The sequence below is a fragment of the Hoplias malabaricus genome, chromosome 5, assembly GCF_029633855.1.
Source record: "Hoplias malabaricus isolate fHopMal1 chromosome 5, fHopMal1.hap1, whole genome shotgun sequence".
NCBI classification, from domain to species: Eukaryota; Metazoa; Chordata; class Actinopteri; order Characiformes; family Erythrinidae; genus Hoplias; species Hoplias malabaricus.
The window spans coordinates 4,773,841-4,795,980 of NC_089804.1; the positions used below are offsets into that span (position 1 = coordinate 4,773,841).

A 22,140-nucleotide genomic window follows, 5' to 3' on the forward strand; every position below is an offset into this window, starting at 1 on the left:
TTACTACATGGAGGGAACACCCCTCAGTCGCGGCTTGGCTCCATGCTCTCTTAGCACTGCACGAATAAACAAGACAAACACAAAGACGAAAACCAGGACAGACAGCTCGTCTTCATCTCCTGAAGAACCAAATTAAGGCTGTCTTTGGGGAAATGTCACAAATAAAGTTATTTCCTCTGCGCTTACACAGAATATGACTCCACATCCTGACATTACTTGGAAACAAGTGTCAGTGTGTGTGTGTGTATATTATATGGTGGGAACAGAAACCTGTTTGAATTCTAATTGGGGGACTTGTCTTGCTGATAGGGATTAATAATAAATAATTATTTTAAGACAAAGACAGTTTGGATTAAGGTTAGGGTTAGGGTTAAGCTAGCAATACTTGCTGAAAAATTTACTGGATGTAAGTCTCCACAAAATGTCCCCAGAATTCACTGATACAAGTGTGTGTGTGTGTAGGTGTGTATTTGAGAGACATACTCACTCTGAGCCCAGGGAAGCCACCAGTGCCAGTCACTCCAACAGGTCCCTGTGAGACACAGACACACACACACAATTACAAAACGTGTGATAGCTTAACGATCCTTGTCTACTTTAATATGAAGGAGTGTGACATAATCAATAGCCAGACTTTCAGAATGAATGTGGTCATAAAGACCAACGTAGAGTTGGGTGCAAACTGTGAACTGGACTAAAGATCTCAACTGAGGACAATCTAATTCTAATTTTATTACTGCCTGGCTGGAGCAGTCAGTGGATGGACAAAAGCTTTGTGGAATACGGAAGTGTACCTCATTCCCGTCTGGTCCAGGAGGGCCCCTCTCCCCGGTGTCTCCCATCACACCCTAAAACAAATCCACAAACACACAAGGGTTTACAATGACCCAGTCGCTTCACCCCAAAGCATTACCTGTATGAATTTCAGGGACTTTCAGGAAGAATCCTACTGTGGGTCTTATAGGGTTTTGACCACAGCAAAAAATAAAATAAAAAACAGAAATATGTTCCCCTTTCAATTCAGGTTCAAAGCAGGCCCTTCATTTTCTAAATGTACTGAATTTGATGATCTTTGCACACCACAGTTCCCCATAAGGGCAAATGGGATTTCTGCCAATAGACTATAAACCCGGTAACAGAAGCGGGAAGAAATGCATGGTTTGGCAGGGCATGGTTCAGTCAATTAAAAGCTCCTTCAGGCCCACACACTATATAACTTCTTCAAGTTTATATCAGGATGGCAAAATCAAAAATGATGCTAGAGATAAAAAAATGTTGAGTGCAGAAAAATGTGAAAACAGAGATCGCAGGGTCCTGCAAAGGACGGCAGGTAACCACAACTGGAGGTCATAGAAAAAGTTTGTGTGAGGGAGTGCAGGAGATTCTGCTGCTTTTTTTTAGACCCCACAGGCCTTTGAACATCTTCCACCCAGCTTTCATCCACCCGGGGGTGGATATGATTAGGCCGCCTTGCCCACAGATGCTGGGAGCAGTGCCCAGTTGGCAGACTGTACGAGGTAATTTCTCTATTGCTGTCCTGACATGTGTTATGTTTTCATGAGGCCAGCATGTCTGAGAAATAAGTTTGGGGGACAGATACACACTGCCTTTACAAATAAGATAGATATTGTAATAAATATGTGATGAAATATTAAGATAGGTTTGTGTTGACAACAGTAAAAGCTGTAGTGCCACATATATTGGGCAATGGCTCTCTTTTCCTGTCACAGATATCCCTCCCCCTGTACTCTCTCTACATGTACTGCCCCATTCCCTTTCTCTTTTATCGGAATGCTTCCGCTTGTACTCGCTGCACAGGTACTATCCCATGTCACTCTACAAGTAACCTCCCACAACTATGCTCTCTATTGGTACTGTACCATTCCCTTTCTCTTTTATCGGGATGCTTCTGCTTGTACTCACCGCACAGGTACTGCACTCGACAAGTAACTTCCCACCCATTCTCTTGTCAGGTAACCTCCCACAACTATACTCTCTACAGGTACTGCACCATTCCCTGTCTCTTTACAGGTAATCTCCCTCCTCATCCACCCTCACCAGCTAACATACCACACCATTTTCTTTTACAGGTAACCTTCTACAACCGCTGTCTCTAAAGGTACTGCCCCATTCCCTTTCTTTTTTATCGGGATGCTTCTGCTTGTACTCGCCGCACAGGTACTGCATTTGACAAGTAACTTCCCACCCATTCTCTTGTCATGTAACCTTCCACAAATATACTCTCTATAGGTACTGCACCATCCCCTGTCTCTTTACAGGTAATCTCCCTCCTCATCCACCCTCACCAGTTAAGCATCTTTTATTGGGATGCTTCCGCTTGTACTTGCCGCAACAGGTACTGCACTCGACAAGTAACCTCCTCCAACTATACTTTCTACAGGTACTGCACCATTCCCTTTCTCTTTTATCAGGATGCTTCCACTTCTACTTGCTGCACAGGTACTGCTCCATGTCACACGACAAGTAACTTCCCAGCCATTCTCTTAACAAGTAACCTTACACAACTATACTCTCTACGGGTACTGCCCCATTCCCTGTCTCTTTACGGGTAACCTCCTTCCTCAAAACATAAAGTACCATTCCATTATATTTTACAGGTAACCTTCCACAACTACTACTGTCTCTACAGGTACTGTCCCATGTCATTAGACAAGTGATTCCCACTCGTTCTTTTACTAGGTAACCTTCCACAATTACACTGCCTACGGGTACTGCCCCATTCTCATTTTTCAACAGTTAAGCTCCCACCCCCATTCTCATTTACAAGTAAGTTGCCCAGTCAATTCTCATTACAGGTACTGCCCCATTTTCTTGCTCATTACAGGTAATCTTCCACATCTGGTCTCTCTCTATAGGAATTGTCCCATTCCTTTTCTCTTTACAGGTAAAATCAACCCCTTTAAGCACTGATTCTTCTCGTTCTACATATCATACCCACCTCCTTTACTTGTAACCACCGTCTCTCTTTTCCTTTTACATCTACTGATTTGTCTCTTGTTTCTTCCCACATGTAAAGCCTGTGCTCTTTCCCCTCAACAGCTGTCACCTTCAAAGGTAATGTCCTACCTTATTCTGCTTCAACTGGTAACATGTAGCCTCTGTCTTTGTCTATGGATGCTCTAATGCTCTAATTCATTCTCTTTTCAAACAGAAAACCTAAAATTTGCATTCTTCTCCTTCTCCAGGGAATTATCTGTTCCCGTCCCTTCTACATATATCACCCCCATATTCTGTACAGGTAAACTCCTCTATTTCTGAGACCCCGAGTCTTACCCAGAGGGCACACACTCTCTCACTCGTAAACTCTACCAGTAACCAATGTTATATAAATAACCCCACCAATAGAGTCAGCTAAAACTGCTGACGGGTGGAAGATGTCGGAGGCATTGTATTTTCCTGTCTGTCCTGAAGGCAACTTCACCACCTTCACTCACTGCTAAATTGCCTTCTCTGGAAAATATGCATCTCTGTTCATGACAGCAGACTTAAACAGTTCTTCACTGCAGGTACGGTAACAGACAGAGAGGTTTAAAGGCATCATATTTACCTGTCTCCCTTTAGGACCTTTCTTCCCCACAGGGCCTGAGATCCCCTGCAATAGATGTGCAGAGAACAGAGGACAGAAGAAGCTGTTGTTAAAAACACATCCAGTTTAGCCAACTGCACATCACAGCCAAGTCTTTGTGAAATAACCATGGCTGCTCTCCCACTGTGCCTTTTGTTTCCTGGGATTATTATTAAGCGTGGTCAAGCGCTGAAGATAACAGCACTTCAAAGACAAAGAATGCTCTGGTACACTGCATCCTCACGTCTGAGTGTCATTAAAAAAGCCTGCGGAGCACACAGTAAACTTACACAATAAAACACAAGCATTTTAATCATACACCAGATGGACCTGATGAGAAACACAAGGAATAAACAAGGGCATACACTCTCAAGTTACCACAGCACATCCAACACTACAGTACCATGACTTTCAAAGACAATAAGAAGGCAGAAAGAGTAAGAAGGCAGAAAGTGCACCTGCAGGCTAAAGCATCTCCGCTCTAAAAGATACACCACCTTTTAATACACCATTGTGTTTTTCAGTGTCAAGTATCATTTAACGGTTTGAAAGTTGATGTTTTTACCGTAAAAACCCAGAATGTCTTAATACACTATATTCCAGTACTTCCAGGTGGCGCACACTCATTTGTAAAAGCTTATTGCAACAAGTAATTGTCATAAAGGCTGCTGGGATGTATGTGGATGTCAAGTTGTTGTTATGAATACTGGTGTCAATCATTATGAAATGTAATCGAATCAATCACAACAACATTCTATGATAAATCACAAGTTAAAATGCTAGCATTTCCTTGTTTTTTTGAAAGGGACATAAGACAGATATATTTAGAGTGGTATGCACAACAAAACAGTTAGAGAACACTGTTCTTTTTACTTAACTATAAGTATAAGTTGTTTATGATATCTGAACTGGAATCTTTTAATTTGCTGAGTAAATGTTTCTAGGAGATACTTCTCACAAGCTTTAACTGAGAAACTGCAGCGTGCAGCTCACAGCTCAAACAATAAAACACTTCCATGTGGATTCAGCCAGGTACAAGAAAAAATAAACATGCCCAACATCTCCCAGCAGCTGTTTGTGTGTGTGTGTGTGTGTGTATGTGAGAGAGAGAGAGACAGAGAGAAAATAAATTAATGTAAGGGTGAGAGTATGAGGTTTATTCCAAATTTCATCATAAAAAAATGTAATCTAGCATCTAAAAACTCAACAGTAGAGGTGCTGTGTTTATATCACGTAATAAAACTAATACTTGATTAGACTCTGTAAAACATCATGAATTATGGAAGGAAGTTGTGGCCAAATATGGTAAAATAATTATTTTGCTTTAAATGCATGTGTTAGTTTCCTGATTAATCACATGTGTTAAAACATTGACTGCGCTAGTTATGAGACTTGTGCTATCTGCGCTATCTGAGACCCAGGGGGAGAACACTGCTGTGGGGCTTGATCCTTGTGGTGTTTTGACCAAACCAGGAGCACGGATGTTTCATTAAAAACCAGAACCGTGTTCCACTGCGGAGATGAGTGAGAGAACATCTGTTTTAAGCACGCTGTGGAAGCTGAAAGTACAATCTTAGGAGACGATCATCAACCCTCCAAGTTTGCTGCTCCAGGTTGGGACCGATGCTCTACCAGCTGAGCAGAATCAGTTCACACCCCACCTCTGGAGAGCTGATCTCTTGTGATTTGCGAATTCAGGTTCCACATGGTGCTAGGCATTCCCTCGCTTAAGGGCAAGGCCACCTAGTTCCTCCAGGGTGGAGTTTCCCCTCCTCAGGTGTCCCATGGTTACTGTTTCAGAGATCCTCTCGGTCCAGGAGCTAGTGTTTCCTCTGGAGCCTTTTGAACACTTCCCTACAGTAAAGTGTTCTCTAAGCAATAAACTCTGTCACGTTGTGCCCGTTTAGCTGTGACCATGATATACTCAATATCTCCTTCCAGCTTCAAGCTCCTCAACCTCAAACCCCACCACTTCGTCGTATGTGCATCTCCTTCAACTGGGCAAAATCTCAGGCCCCTTCCAGTGCAACAGTATCTGTGGCTACTCAAATTCCTCTGTACCAAATGTAATTATAGGTAAGGCACACTGCTGCCCCATAAACAGAGCAATTTCACCTGCCACTCAACCCTGGCCCCTCCCAGTGCTCCAATCATGCAGTGTATGAGTGCACAGACTTACTCTCTCACCCTCTAGGCCTGGTGGTCCTGGTACACCTGGGGGTCCGATAAAACCCTGCCATCAGGGAGAGACAAAGAGACAAAAGAGTTAGTGATGGATGGTTCTGGTAATAGAGCGCACTCTGCTGATCTGGGGTGAGAGGGAAATCTCAATCTTTATCCTCTCTCTCTCTCTCTCTCTCTCTCTCTCTCTCTCTGTGACTTCTATTTCTCTAACTTTCTCCATCTCAATATCTTCTCTCTCTCTCTCGCTCTCTGTTGTTTATAAGTTCAGAGGTATACTGCAGTTCTGCAGTGACATAATCGCACTATTGCAGCTATTACTGGAAGACTCTCTTTCAAAGACAAAGCACTGCCTGAAGGGACTGTGGGCTGTGCACATTCTACACTTTGCAAAGAAGCACAGAAAGTGTTGAGGAAAGAAAGAGGAGAACAGAGAGTAAGGCACAGCGTTATAAAGTTACGACACAGTGAGAGACTTTCTGTAAGTTTCCAGTATTTAACAGTAATAACAGCCCTGGGTTTTTACATTGTTTTCACGTTAGTTTTTCATTAAAGAGGTGGCTTTCTTGTCTTATTTTATATTATTATCAGTGACAAAACAAGCAGAACTGAGAGAGAGAGAGAGAGAGAGAGGTCAGTCACAAATTAGGACTGAATACAATAGTATTACAACACTGATATTTTCTAATTTATATTTAGCCCTTCTTTATAATTGTATTTACTTTCTTTTTTGTTCAGTGTTTATAGTCATTGCTTTGCAACAATTAATTTAAATGAGAGACAGTGAGACATAAGGAGAGTAATAGATAGTGAGATATAGGGAAATTGAAAGACAGAGAGACAGTGAGACAAAGGAGAGTGAAAGACAGTGAGACATAGGGAGAGTGAGAGACAGTGAGACATGGGGAGAGAGAGAGAGACAGTGAGACAGGGATAGTGAGAGACAGTGAGACATAGGGAGAGTGAAAGACAGTGAGACATAGGGAAAGTGAGACACAGTGAGACATAGGGAGAGTGAGAGACAGTGAGACATAGGGAGAGAGAGAGAGAGACAGTGAGACTAAGGGAAAGTGAGAGGCAGTGAGACATAGGGAGAGTGAGAGACAGTGAGACATAGGAAGAGAGTGAGACAGTGAGACATAGGGAGAGTGAGACACAGGGAGAGAGAGAGACACTGAGACATAGGGATAGTGAGAGACAGTGAGACAAAGGGAGAGTGAGAGACAGTGAGACATAGGAAGAGTGAGAGACAGTGAGACATAGGGAGAGTGAGAGGCAGTGAGACATAGGGAGAGTGAGAGACAGTGAGACATAGGGAGAGTGAGACACAGCGAGACATAGGGAGAGAGTGAGACAGTGAAACAAAGGGAGAGAGAGAGACAGTGAGACACAGGGAGAGTGAGAAGCAGTGAGACATAGGGAGAGTGAGACAGTGAGACATAGGGAGAGTGAGAGACAGTGAGACATAGGGATAGTGAGAGACAGTGAGACATAGGGAGAGTGAGAGACAGTGAGACATAGGGAGAGTTAAAGACAGTGAGACATAGGGAGAGTGCGAGACAGTGAGATATAGGGAGAGTGAGAGGCAGTGAGACATAGAGAGAGTGAGAGGCAGTGAGACATAGGGAGAGTGAGAGACAGTGAGACATAGGGAGTGAGAGACAGTGAGACATAGGGAGTGAGAGACAGTGAGACATAGGGAGAGTGAGAGACAGTGAGACATAGGGAGAGTGAAAGACAGTGAGACATAGAGAGAGCGAGACAGTGAGACATAGGGAGAGTGAGAGGCAGTGAGACATAGGGAGAGTGAGAGACAGTAAGACATAGGGAGAGTGAGAGACAGTGAGACAGAGAGAGTGAGAGACAGTGAGACATAGGGAGAGTGAGAGACAGTGAGACATTGGGAGAGTGAGAGACAGTGAGACATGGGGAAAGTGAGACAGTGAGACATAGGGAGAGTGAGAGACAGTGAGACACAGGGAGAGTGAGAGACATTAAACCATAGGAGAGTGAGAGACAGTGAGACATAGGGAGAGTGAGCGACAGCGGGACATAGGGAGAGTGAGAGCCAGTGAGACATAGGGAGAGTGAGAGACAGCGAGACATAGGGAGAGTGAGAGACAGTGAGACATAGGGAGAGTGAGAGACAGCGAGACATAGGGAGAGTGAGCGACAGCGAGACATAGGGAGAGTGAGAGCCAGTGAGACATAGGGAGAGTGAGAGCCAGTGAGACATAGGGAGAGTGAGAGACACTGAATAAGACACAGAATCAGAGACAATCAGGGAGAGACATAGAGAAAGAGGGAGAGAGTGCAAGAAAGCAAGACAGCAATAGAAAAGAGAGACTGGTTGAGTGAGAACACAAAAAAGAGTGAGAGAGACAAAAAGAGAGAAAAAAGAGAAAGAAAGAGTGAATGAGAGAGTTCCACTGTCTTGTTAAGTGAAATCACATGTACAATCACTCAAAGATAAAACAGACAAATGAAAACCAGCTTAAATGCGCGCTCTCTCTCTCTCTCTCTCTCTCTCTCTCTCTTTCCTTGCATTCTTCCACTGGTCCACTGGCCATGTGCCAGATGCTGAAAATACGCATGTGATGCTACACAAATCTTAAAATCAGAACGTGACCATGATATTGTTGTGAGGTTGACTGAGTGGTCCTATAAAGCCCCTCCTCCGCAGGTCAGTTCATTATAAGGCAATCCACAGAAATGACGAATAACAGCACAACTGTATTCTGAAACAGCTGTTTACACAGTTTAATGTTGTACAGCTGCGTAATGCGGATAGGATTAGTTTTAGATTCATGATTAATAACAACAGTGAGTACAGCAAATGTCTCTCAGTGATTTTAGTTCCAGCTGAATCCATCATATCTGTCCTTTTAAGACTCGAGTCTGCTCTCCCTCCTCTCCACAGAGGAAAAGAGATGTCTATGGCCTGTTTTGATCAAAACACCACACGTATCAAACCCCACAGCATCATTTTTTTTAGCCATTTTCGCTCTGTTCTCCCTTCTCCGTTTTTACTCAGTGCTCTCATTGTGTCTATTTTGCTGCATTTAACAATGTCTTTGCACTCTCAAAATAAATGCAGGCCCTGCGCTGTGATTGGACAGACTCAGACGAGGGGGCGGGGCGTTTCTAATGTCTCTGCATTGAAACTTATTTGAACTGCATTAACACTCCTGTCCCATCCAGTCCTCTGTCACTGCAGTCATTTATCTTTTTTACTTTTGCACAACTTCCTCTTCATTTCTTAATTTATTGCATTTCTGTCTAGAAATCAGTTGTGTGAATAATTACATATTTACATAATTTTACTAACATTTTGTGAACCATATTTCACATCAGCATTAGAACAGTGAGTTTAAACGAAAGGGTTCTGGTGCTTACATTGACACCTTTAGGTCCCGGGTTTCCCTCTGGCCCTGCCAGTCCCTGGAGGAGAGCAGACGTCAGCGTCATGTTTACACAGAGACACAAACAGAGTCAAACAAAACATCACCAAGCTTTACAACATCGCTCCCTCAGGCTTTGATCCAGATATCAGTTTTAAAAAACACAAATAAATGACGTTTTTATTTCTTCCAAATGTTCTCTATTCATCTACATTTAGCAAAGGAACATCTGACCAAGAGTCGTCAAACATTAACTTTAATTAGAGCTCAAGAGACTGGAGCAGTCTGTCCCAGGAGCCTGTGATTTCTCTACACATCCAGAGGTGGACTTCTGTGTAATAGTTTTTTTTTTTCTTGAGTGGATCTTGTTCACTGCACCTGCCTGCCAGGGTAACCTGCTGCCCCGACAATGCCCGGCAATCCTGGCAAGCCCTGCGAGAGAGAGAGAGAGAGAGAGAGAGAGAGAGAGAGAGAGAGAGAGAGTATATGAGATTGTGCCAGGTTCCGTGGAAGGAATAGAACCGCTTTTGTTTAGGATGGCACCCGGTTCTTCTGGCTGTGGCCCAGACTGCTCTGATCCTGAAGGAGCCAGGCCTCTTTGTGTTTCATCTATGCATCAGGTTGCTCAATATAAGCAGAGGGCATTGTGACTAAACAAAGTGCTTGAAGTATAATGTTCCAGAAACTTCTGGACTTTAGCTACCGCTCGCTCTATACAATCTGCACCCCATTCAGTACATGTTTCTGAAAGTAGAGAGCTCTCACAAGAAGGTGCTGTGACACAGTTTTTCCCCTTGCCTCAAACCGAATCTGTCAGCTAAGATATGTAGTGTTTGTGTTGTTGTGATGAGGCTAAAGTAGCTAACAAGTTATGAAAATTATATCACACTATTTAGAATCATGCAAACTATACGTCTAAGTCATCACACAGTTGCCTCAGAAGAGGAACACGTGCCATGTACTCCACTAACTTACAGAGCTGGAGTCGAAGATTCCTGCTTAAGCTACAAGACACCTCCACCAGGGGGAGACATCCATCCTCTGTGTAAAGGTGTAAAGGGGACAAGCAAGAGAGCTAAGTCTTTACTTACCATGTCTAACTTATAGAATATTATAAGCTAGTGAGACTAGGGACTGCAGTGAGTGAGTGGAACTCACTGCAGGAAGGAGCAGAGGCTCAAAGTGTCTCTAAATGTCTCTGTAGTGTAACTGTATGTAGGAGTAAACGGCTGTAGCTGGTGTCGATCAGTTTTTTAGTGCCCTTTAACAGGAGGTTATAAAAATGATGTCTTCTAAATAAGCACTGTGTAAACTGCTAAAGCTTATGTTGCTCTTGATTACAGGCACTAATTGTGCAAATACAACAACTACATGTCATTGGATTCAGAATTCACACAACCAAATCTGTCGGAGATTACTTTGCACAGTTTGATGTGATGGATCAGTTGTGCAGTTTGCTTAAAGCTAATTGGCTACATAAGGAAAGCTTTCAGACATTTTTCAGTGTGTAGCCTCGTAGCTCCCATTTAAATATAAAGAAGCAAACATGCTAGAGATGTCTTAGCTGATCAATACTATGCGCGCTAAGAGGAAAAATATACTGTGATGATTTTTATTTTCAGAAATATTCCTTTAGCATTATGTCAATAGGCAACATTCCCATCTGTTATTTGCACGCAGGAGGACTTACCTGTTCTCCTGGCAGACCTGGTGGACCTGGATAGCCTTTGGGACCCTGCAGGGAAGAAAGAACCAAAACAAATCAAGACGAGGCATTCTTCTCCACACAGAGCAGGAGAACATTAAAGCTGGATATTCATTCAATGTTCTTCTAACTTCAGGTTAAATCCAGTGAAAAGAGAGCAAGTGGAAGGGAAATTAGAGAGAGAGAGAGAGAGAGAGAGAGAGAGAGAGAGAGAGAGAGAGTACTCTGTGCCTCTCACGTGCCTGCTCCTCCGCTGCTCTTTTCCTGGTCCAACCACATTTTTGGGGATTTTGTTGCCTCCTGCCCTGAGATAAGGCTAATACCCTTTAAGAGTTCTCTCCAACCTGTCAAAACCTTTCAAACCTTTCCCCTTCAGAGAGTTACACCTCGCCGCACACACCAAGGACAAGTCACAACAGCCACGGAGAGAGAGGGAAGGTCAAAGGAACAAGCACAACATTTCCACCACATTCTACTTAGACTTCTGTTTGTGGAGGACCACCTTCTGTTTTGTACCTTCTTACAACAAGAAGGGTTAATTAATGGTTAAGAATAGAAATGTTAAAAACCTTAGCCGTTGTGAAACAGTGACCTGTAGCAGTGTCTCCACATTCATCTCTCCTGTTAAAGCTCAGATGTTGCTGCTCTCTGTTCTAGCGGCCAGTTCTAGCTCTCAGCTTCCAATATTCATATTCATCTAACAGAACAGGTCATAGTTCCCCTTCTTATCTCTGCTTTAACCATTGATTAACAATGTTTACAGGAGTAGAACAGTGTTATTGCTAAAACAAATGCTTTGGGTCATTTCAGCATGAGACATATGTTCATAGCATCATCTCCTGATCAGATCCATGAGTCACCCCTGAAAACAGTTCTCATCCAATCCTGACTGGAACACTGTAACACTATTCTCTTCCATTTGGTGTCAGTGATGGTCCCTATCTGTATTTTATTCTCTCTGCCTGTCCCAATGCTTTCCTTTCATAGCCTTCCTATTTAAGTTTCTAGTTGCACCAAATGTTGGACATAGCTGATTGGGAACAAGGACCAAAAAAGAAATGTCTTTCCACTGTTACAACGGACTGTTCATTTGTTGGAGCCTGTTTCCATAATGCAGTCCTGTTGCTATGGTTACCATCACTGACTTTCATTTACTGTCACATGACACTGGCTTCTCTGGAGTTGACTCTTCTGACCTGGAATTGACTCTCGACTCGACTTGATTTTGACCTAGAAACAGCACCACAGCTCCAGACCGAGCAAACATGACCTCAAAGCAGTTTACTCGCTTTAACACCTCGACTCCACCAACGGGTGACGGGAATGAAAATACATTCCTAGCTGGAACCAAATAAAGGTTGGTTTTTCAACACTAACTATGACGTTGTCTGTGGGTGAGCTCTAGAAAGAGTTCAGAGCCTCAAATAAAGTGTTATCGCCAAGTGGAGCTGGACCTGTCATTTACAGTCTGTTATGTAAATAAATGATAGGAAATAAAACAGGAAAATGCTCCATCTGTTTGTGCTCCACCATGAGGTGCGCTGACTACGTTTCTCCACTGTTCACAAGCTCAGGAGGAAAGCTCAGAACCCGGCATCACTGACACATATTTATCACATCTCAATCATCTGAACTCACTATGAACAAAGAATAAACGATGACCCTGTCATGACTCTGTCTGTTTATCTATGGCTCTGGTGCTAAATTATGTCACAGCGATGCTGGAACCGAGCAACCCCACAGCGCCCCCCGCAGTTTAGACATATTCAAACGGGTGGAAATGAAGAGGGTTCTGGCTCACTGCAGAACATCAAGGTTTCAAGAATCAGGAGCTCTTTTGGTGGAACTCGCCTAAAGTCGACCCCAATTCTCAGCCAAAGTATCAACTCTTCTGGAGTCAACTGCTCATTGCATTAATTTCGGAGATGAACAAGACCAGCACAGTGTGAATAAACCTAGCTTTTTAAAATGAGAGGAGTCCCATAATCAGCTGTATATCAGAATCACTGGGAGGATCTAAAAGAGAGAGAAGTGCTGGGGTACAAGGGTCAGATCCAGGTTCTGTGCCCAGAGTGTTTCTCTCGACCGTCTCTGGGTTATTGTATACTCACGTTCATTTACACATATAAATCACACACAGCTTTATTTCTCTAGCTGAATATCTCCCATGTTTAAGACAAGCAGAAATTCACTGTCCCCTTCGCTGTAAACTCTGCATATCAAAGCCATTTTACTGTCAAGTGTTAATCCTCAGCTTTTAAAGCAGCAGCTCATTGTAGACAGTTAACACCACACTTGGTCACTGATATCTTCTTCACAAGGTGTATCCCTCTGCTTCTTTTTCTCCACCAGGCTGTTGGTCTGAAGTTCCTGAAGTTACGGCAGTGGCATGTGCTTGACGTGTTTTGGAATGAATGGAGTGAATCACTAAGATAATCCCAAGGTGTTTGGAAAGTTCTGGCTTTTCCTCCAGGCCCCCAACAAGATGATGATGCAGCAGGGGTTAAAGGTGGGAGTGATTTATGCCTGACCCTGGCTGGATCTTTGGGACTATTTTTTGTTCAAGGTTACACTGAGCGTGGGGGTCGTCATGAGCAGTGGCCTATTAACCATGGCATTTAACCTCCCATTCAACATCAAAGTAACTGATTTCCTTTAGTGTTTGTAAATGGTCAGTAAAGTAAGATCTATAAATGGACCATCCACTGACAGGCCTCAACATCTGACGTGCTGCTAGACTATTTCTATTCTATCCGGAAAGAAAAACACAAGACCAGCACATGGTTTCACAGAAAAGGCTTTGATTAATTTAGCTTTTATTTTCCAGAGCTGAAAGCTGGGCAGACGTTCAGCTCATAGCATCACATCGTGGATCTACTTTGTCTTTGGAGCCAAATCGATTAAATATGTTACAAAGTGCTCCATTCAAACAGAAATCCCTTCACATTTGCTGTCCTTTTCCCGTCGGTTTTGCTAAATCCTCTTCAGATGTGTAGAGGTGGCTGTAGGGGAGGGTAAAAGGGCACCTCTGTCCCATGTCCATCATTTTTCTTTAGCTTCAGCCCTGGATGAAGGGCTGAGGGCTTAGCAGCTTTCCGGATTGAAGTGTCCTTTCCAAAAACTCGATATCCCATCAAGTCTTATTGGGATGTAAAAGGAAAATCTACTTCCACTAGGTACCCTTTGATCAAAGATCTGGCCCTGGATTCTTGATTTCTAAAAATTGGAGCCATGTCCTCTACCTTGAGGAAGATTTATGCTTTTAGAATCTGTCATTATTTGCATTAAGCAGGCGCTCATTTACATTCACATATCTCCCAGTCATGGGTAGTACTACTTGTTGTCTAGGACCTCATCACATGATGTTACCAAGTTAGGATACACTCTTACAAGACATGTCAGGATCCTTCTCTTCTGACCACCATTTTGTGGAGAACACTAACTTTCTAGGTAACAGCAGCGGTAACGTTAAAGCTTTTTTACTCGCATGTTGTTGTTATTGTTTGGATCTGAGCACAGCTCCATCAAACAAATGTGATCTTTGCTGCAGCTGGAGATTTTACAGATGTTGGCACTGGACATTTGCGTTGCGTGGCGTAGAGTGACGAATCTGTTTGGACAATCAGTGCTCTGTAATGTTTACACATCACGGTTTAATCCCTACTCGGCTCGATTAGTACCATGAGAGAACAGGGACTAAGCAAGAACCCGCTTCCAAAACCAGAACCAGATTTACCTGGTGGAGAAGCTGGAAAGCCAAGTCGAGTCATATAGGTACCCTTCAGTGGAAAAGTGCCATTTGAGAAGGAGGACCATATTACCCACCCAAAAGGATTCAGACTCCACCCAGCCTTGGAAGGCTGCTGAGGTATCACCTGGGATCTCACAATGTCTTGGACGAAGCTTGGAACTTGTTATCATAATGTTTTAGCATGGTGTTCCTACCCGAGCCAGCCATGGAAGACATAGATGCTGTCCAAAGTAGATGGAGATACAATGTTACTGTAACTAACAAGTACTAATCATCCACAATGTACTGCAGCCATAAAATTGGACAGAAGAACAGCACATGGCAAAGTAAGCCATGGATTTTGATGTATAGTGGAGTATGAACCTCTGACACTAAATGTGCAGAGGTTGGTTGACCAAATGCAGAATAAGTGGTTTATGCCAAACTACTGTTTAATATTTCCGGAAGCCTGTTCTTGTTTAAGAAACAGAAATGAATGAGGGCTGGAGCCTGTGCCAGCTGCTGTTTGAAGCCGTGCTGTTAGATGGTTGCTGTCACCGGACGTACGTTTTCCTGCCGAGTGCCTTTCCCCTAAAAGATGATCTCTGACCTTATGGAATTCTTGGGTTTGGTGGGGGCTTGAAGAGGTAAGTATGCCCCCTCGGTTTCCAAAAAGCCCTTTATGCCAGTGTGTAACTTTATCCTGTTGAGCAGGAGCAGTAATAGATACTGGGAACACTCCAGACCACATTGGGAGAGCAACAGGGGCAAAAGGCATTATACCTTTAGTATGTGCATGACTTGTCTGTATGCCCTGAGTGGCATCTCGACATGAGTGAACTTACCAGAGGGCCTGCATCACCTTTGGGGCCTGGAAGACCTGGGGGTCCTCTCTCACCCTGGACAGAAAAACGGTTATACCATGGTTAAGCTAGTACAGTGGTGCTCACATTATTTCTACAAGATTCACAATCTCAAACCCATCCATGTCTGGTAGGAAAGACATTGCACATGCAAATATAACTATCAGCAGCTACAAGAGAAATACTTCAAAGATAGCATGCTAATACATATGCTAATGTGTTCTATGAAATAAGTCTTACCTTTTCTCCTTTTGCTGCCTGACCTGGAGAGAGCCCCGAATCTCCTTTTGAACCCTGGAGCAAGACAGATTCTGTGCATCATAATTCAATATATCAAGTATTGAATTTTATTAGGACTGTGAATTGATAAAAAAAATAATAATAATAATAATAAATTTTTAAAAACTGATTAACCGTGTCCCTTTTAAAGATGGAAGCTTGGAATTGGAATATTAATGAGGTTAATTGAGTTTTAAATATCACATTCCTAACAGCAATAACAAATTTAAATGCTAGTACATCCTCTGTTTTTGGGAGGGAGATAAACAAATGTGTGTTACGCAAAAAAAAAAAAAAAACTGTCTCAAGGAAGTCTTTGTTTTTTACTTTATTATAATATCTCAGTGTATTTGTTTTATTATTTCTGAATTAGGATCTTTTAATTTGCTGAGTGGAAGTTTGAGACAAAGAGAGCGAGAGAGAGAGAGAGAGAGAGAGAGAGAGAGAGAGGAGAAGGGGTAACAGTGTGTTTACATCACTAGATAAATCCACTAATATGTCACTGATGTCATAGACGCAAAGCAGTAAATAGCATCCATTTTGGAGCTATTTCTAAACGAGTGAGTATGTGAGTGAGTGAGTCATTTTACTGTTCCATGAGGTGCTCTACATCTACAAAGCCCCAAGAAAACGATGTAGACAAAGAAAATAAAGTCTTAATAAAACATGCCTAACATCTTTGCAGACTCGACTGCTCATGTATGACTGAGCTGTCATGACTGTCCTCGTGTGCAAACAGCTGTGAAAGGCAGAGCTTTGGCAGATGTGACAGGTGAAGACATTTCGCTCCGTCAACCCATTCACAAACATCGTCTACAGCGTCTAATGCAGCTTAGCTAGAGCCTCACAATCCTCCCTTCGTTTGTCAACTTACAGTGAAGCTGATTAGTAACAAAATGAAACTGTCCATCAATTCCTTACAGCCATTCCCACCATGAAGATGTCACCACTAAAGCAATAGGTCCACAGACAAAATTTACAATGTCCTCTGGTCCCAAGTGTAGTTTAGCAGCCAAGGTGTGTCTGGTGACTGACGTTTCTTAAGAACTTTGAGGTTCACTACATTCAATTAATTTGACAATCACCTACAAGTAATTAATCAGGAGACATCTGTAACATCCCTAATAAAGACCCAGTAAAGAACCAGTAGCTTTTGTGTCCATCCTCACGCTATGGTTCAGAAAGTATACAAAGCTCTGAAGAAGGCCTACCTGAGAAAAAAAGGAAATAGACACAAAAGAAGAACTTTGGACTGGAGCCGAGAGGTGAATTGTGTTTATATTGAAATCACAAAGAGTGCAGTTATCAGATCTCTAGGTCTGTAGTTTTAATACTAGACTTCGTCCAAATGAACAATATCTTAAAATGTTTCAAATGGGGACATGTAGCGTCTTTAACAGAGTTAAAAAAATCAGAGGCAACCAAACACTGTGCTGTTAACATGACCACGAACAAATCTGACTGACCGTCCTGTGCTCTACATTCAGTGCTCAGAATTAGGGCAAGACCATCTTGGTTGTGGTCATAAAGACAAGCCTGGATTTTCATTTATAGAAAATATCACAATTTAATCACATTTGTGAAATGCTCTGATATGGGCTGGCTTTCCCAGAGACTAGACCCTAAACATCATTTACTGGAACTACTGGGATGATGAGAGGCAGAAAATACAGAACAGTTGTAAGAGATAATTATAAAGGTCAGTTGTCTAAAAGAATGTAAACTAATAAAGGAAACATCTGGACACACATTGACAGATGTGATTTATTTGCTAAAACTTACTATTATTAAATACATATTTTCACTTTTTTCTTCTGCTGTCACCTATGTAAAAGACATGGACATCAATTACATCTCCACAAATCTTTGGTGGTAAATATCAGGAGCACCACAGACAAGGCCGTAAGACACTGTCACATTCAAAAACAGTGGTTTGTCTGTCGCCACGTGATTGCTTTCCCAAGAAGAACAGAAAAGTGGAACTGACCAGAGGCTTATTTCCTTCAGATTGTAATCAGATCTGAGCTCTGAGCAGCTGGGAGGTTTCGTCACTGGCACTCAGGTCCGATCTAAATGACATTTGATAGCGCCAGGGCTAGAGTGTTAATGTGCCTGATGATATGTGAAGACATTCTGGGCTCTTGGGATCATGTGAAAATGTGTGCTATGCTCTACAACAAGAGGATCCAATGGTTTTTTCCATGTTGCTGAAGAACCTTTATCAATCCTCTTGGGTTAAGACTAGATGTTAGCAAGCTTGTCAAACTTAGCAGCATTGTTCAGTGGTAGCCTTGATAGCTTCACAGCTACTGTGTCCCAATTCACCAATCACAACTCTCCAAACTGATAAGAATGAACTTCATGGTGTGAGTTCTCAGGCTCTAAACACAGTGAAAACCAGGATGTGGAGGTAACTCTTAGCATAATATCAAACCTGAAAAGATTTGTCATCTGAGATGGCTAAAGGAGAGTTGTCTAGATGGGATGGGTAGGGTCCTACCTGGGTAGGATAGTCCCTTCTCTCCAATCACCGCCAAAGTTGCAAGCCATTAAGGGCATCTGTCAGCTTATGCAACAGATCTGGGCAGTTTGCCTACAGCTCAGTGGCATTGCGTTAAGAGCAGATTGGAAAAAACAAAAAACAGGTAGCTGGCCTTGTGTCTCAGAGGAATCTCATGTGTCCCAACCCTCAACAACAGGACACAACTATAATTGCAGAGAATATTCAGCAAAAACAGTAGAATGTTTTTTTTTTTTTTAAAAAATGATGTGGAGAAAAGTGGCCTTCTGCTAAAGTCGGTTTGTGATGCCTACCCCTCGTACACAACTTTCCCTGGTTTGCTCACCCAGCCAGAACACATTTGCCCCGAAAAATGTATGAAAACAGACCCCTTTATTCTTAACATCTCTCTGTTCCTTACTTTTCGCTCCCACGACTCTTTCGTTGAACAAAGGCATCACATGTTGGTGTTGCTCCCTCTAACCCAGGAGAGGTTCTGGAGCTGAGATATGACTCATCGCAATGCTGCAGCTGTGGACAAAGATTGAAGATGCTCCATAATTTCCACTGGATCTGATAAGCCTCCAGTGACTCTGCAAGCCCACTCATGTGCTGAGACCCTCCACAATCTCGTACATGTGTTAGATGCAGAACATATCTGATTCATTTTCCCCCCTCACACAACTGTCCCATGTTTCAGGGTGGAGGAAATATCTTGATTTGCGGACCGCAGCTGGGGTCAGGCTGTTGTTAGCGTAACAACATCACTTTGCCCATGTTTTGGCCCTAATTTGAGGCCGTTGTGCGATGACCTGGACATGAAGTTTGCAAGATGATAACTGGTGTTTAGGTTCTCCTCCATGTGGCTGATTGGACAGAGCAGAGTCATGTGACTACAGCGTGTTGGTGTGGATTTAAACATACAATAGGGGCCTTTTAACATAATGAACTTAAAAAGGTAAATATAATTAAAATAAAAATCAACAGAGTGGATACAGGCAAGAATATGTTGATTAGAAGTCCTGGATTTCGAATTTGGATTAATTTGCAATTAATTTCCCAGCTCTACGTCTACATTCTCTTACCCTCGCAACTTAAAGGAGCAACTTCAGACACCAACCGGCTTGAAGCATTTGTGGTCACTAGAATTTTGCTGCGTTTGTAGAACATCGCTTCAGCTTTAGTTGTTTCCCCGCCTGTGCTAGCGTAGCAAATGTAGGCTGCTGATTAGCATGAATATACACTGGAAAAACTGCCATTATCTAATTACCCAATAACTGTGCCACAACCTTGCTGACTTGGTTTGTTTCCACTGCATTTCTCAGCCCTCCAGACATCTGGGGAGGTTCTCCACATCCCTTTCACAGATGAGCCGCACGGCGCAACATGGGCGCTAAAGCTACTGCTAACGACGTGCTACTGCCACCAACCTGGCACTTCCTCAGCTGTTTAACTTAAGTTTACAAGTTGTTTTTCTTCCTGTTTGATCAAATTAAAATGTCTGGCTGCAAAATCTTGAACCTAGTAAAAACAAATGCCTCATGAAAGTGGATTTCCCCATCCCACCGCTGATCCTGATCTCACAAGGAGATAAAAACCAGGGTGTGTGTGCGTGTGTGTGCATAAGGTACCATGTTTTCCTTTTGGGACCCACAGAAGATGCTTTACCTCCAGACAACTACATGGGAGCATTCTCATGTATACGTGTGTGTGTGTGTGTGTGTGTGTGTGTGTGAGCAAGAGAAACAGTCTGAGGGGGTCACCTTTGGGGCATGCACAGAATCGGAAGCCAGGTGCATTGCTGAAAGGTAAACACAAGGTGCAAAGGTGCTCAGTTTTTCCACCGGGGGCCGAGAAGCTAAGCGTACTCAGTTTAATAGATATGAGTCAGTGCTCCCGCTGGGATCAGGCACTAGCTTCTGGGCTCCCATCCAATCATAGAGCTATATACGCCAACACTGAACAGTACCAAACACACACACACACACACACACACACACACACGGAGGACATAATCAGGCAGGAAAGCAGTGTTCTACAGCAGAAGAATGTACAGAGTGATGCGCCAAAACATGCTGCTCTCCCAATGGAAACACTGAGGTGGGATACATACACACACACACACACACACACACATATATTATACAAGAGTGTGCTATAAAAACACCTTGTTTTTACACTCACTATACAGGAACATATTGAAACAATGTTTAAAAACTCCAGTAGACTATGCTGTCTCTGATCCACTCGCACCAGCGCAACACAAACGATTACACAACCAGCATTATGTTCCTTAAGACCAACGGGAGTGCCCCTAATCTTCAGCAGGGGCTGTGTGTTTATTTGATTTAGAGCTGGATCCATTTGACTCTGGATCATTCCAAGCATTTTCTTCCCATTCTACAGAAGGGAACAGGATCGTATGATGGAACATGGCTGGAGGGTGAAACCAGAGTGTGTGTGAGGGACTAACCCCTGTACAGGAGTCACTCACGGCGAGCCTGCTCCGCTAGACTCCGTCATGTTAAGAGTGGGAAATCTGGAATGTTTGGAAAATTGTTCAAGAAAAGAAAGGATTCATTTGGTCCTGAGAGTGTAGCTTCATTGTTTCTTAACGGTAATGAGTCCTTGATGGTCACCCAGTCACTCACACACTCACTAACGCCTGTGGACCATTTCACACACTCACCCAGTCACTCACATTCACTCAGTCACCCAGTCATTCACACACTCTCACCCAGTCACTCACACACTCACTAACCCCTGTGGACCATTTCACTCACTCACATTCACCCAGTCACCCAGTCATTCACACACACACACACACCCAGTAACACACACTCTCACCCAGTCACTCACACACTCACTAACGCCTGTGGACCATTTCACACACTCACCCAGTCACTCACATTCACTCAGTCACCCAGTCACTCACACATTCACCCAGTCACTCACACACTCACTAACCCCTGTGGACCATTTCACTCACTCACATTCACCCAGTCACCCAGTCATTCACACACACACACCCAGTAACACACACTCTCACCCAGTCACTCACACACTCACTAACGCCTGTGGACCATTTCACACACTCACCCAGTCACTCACATTCACCCAGTCACTCACACATTCACCCAGTCACTCACACACTCACTCAGTCACTCCACACCCCTGTGGACCATTTCACACACTCACTCAGTCACTCACATTCACCCAGTCACCCAGTCATTCACACACACACACACACACACCCAGTAACACACACTCTCAGCCAGTCACTCACACACTCACTCAGTCACTTACTCTCACCTGTGGACCATTTCACTCACACTCACCCAGTCACTCACACACTCGCACCTGTGGACAGTTTCACACACTCACTCCACCTACAAATGTGTGGTTGGACTGTGGGAGGAAACCCACACAGACAGTGACCCGATGAGGACCCCAGGACCCTGCAGCTGTGTGAGAGCGACACTGTAATATGGAGGATCAAACCTGCCGAACTAAAAACAAATTAATTAATTAATGACTCAGTAAAATTAATTTCCTCCATAATAATGGTATTAAAAACAGAGAAAATAATAAATTAAACCTTAATTAAATTAAAACGTCTGTTTACCATGTGTTTTTAGTTTACTTTTTCTCTCTCTCCTAATTTTTTTATATTTTTGTAATATATTTTTCTTATTTTTTCCCCCTTCCCCTAAACATTCTTACTGGTTCAAACACACGCAGACACATGGAGAACACACCACACTCCTCACAGACAGTCACCCGGAGGAAACCCACGCAGACACAGAGCGAACACACCACACTCCTCACAGACAGTCACCCGGAGGAAACCCACGCAGACACAGAGCGAACACACCACACTCCTCACAGAGAGTCA

The 22,140-nt window shown here is 43.2% G+C and overlaps 1 protein-coding gene across 1 annotated transcript in view; it reads right to left on the bottom strand.

Annotated features, from left to right (window-relative positions):
• LOC136697956 (collagen alpha-1(XXIV) chain-like) overlaps window positions 1-22,140 on the bottom strand; it is a 109,029-nt gene that overhangs the window by 61,839 nt on the left and 25,050 nt on the right. The window contains exons 6-14 of the mRNA XM_066673320.1: window positions 15,707-15,760; window positions 15,449-15,502; window positions 10,859-10,903; window positions 9,547-9,600; window positions 9,164-9,208; window positions 5,766-5,819; window positions 3,569-3,613; window positions 795-848; window positions 488-532 (exon numbers count right to left, since the gene is read on the bottom strand). Coding sequence (XP_066529417.1) covers window positions 488-532; window positions 795-848; window positions 3,569-3,613; window positions 5,766-5,819; window positions 9,164-9,208; window positions 9,547-9,600; window positions 10,859-10,903; window positions 15,449-15,502; window positions 15,707-15,760 — 450 coding nt within the window. The remainder of the gene's footprint in view (window positions 1-487; window positions 533-794; window positions 849-3,568; window positions 3,614-5,765; window positions 5,820-9,163; window positions 9,209-9,546; window positions 9,601-10,858; window positions 10,904-15,448; window positions 15,503-15,706; window positions 15,761-22,140) is intronic.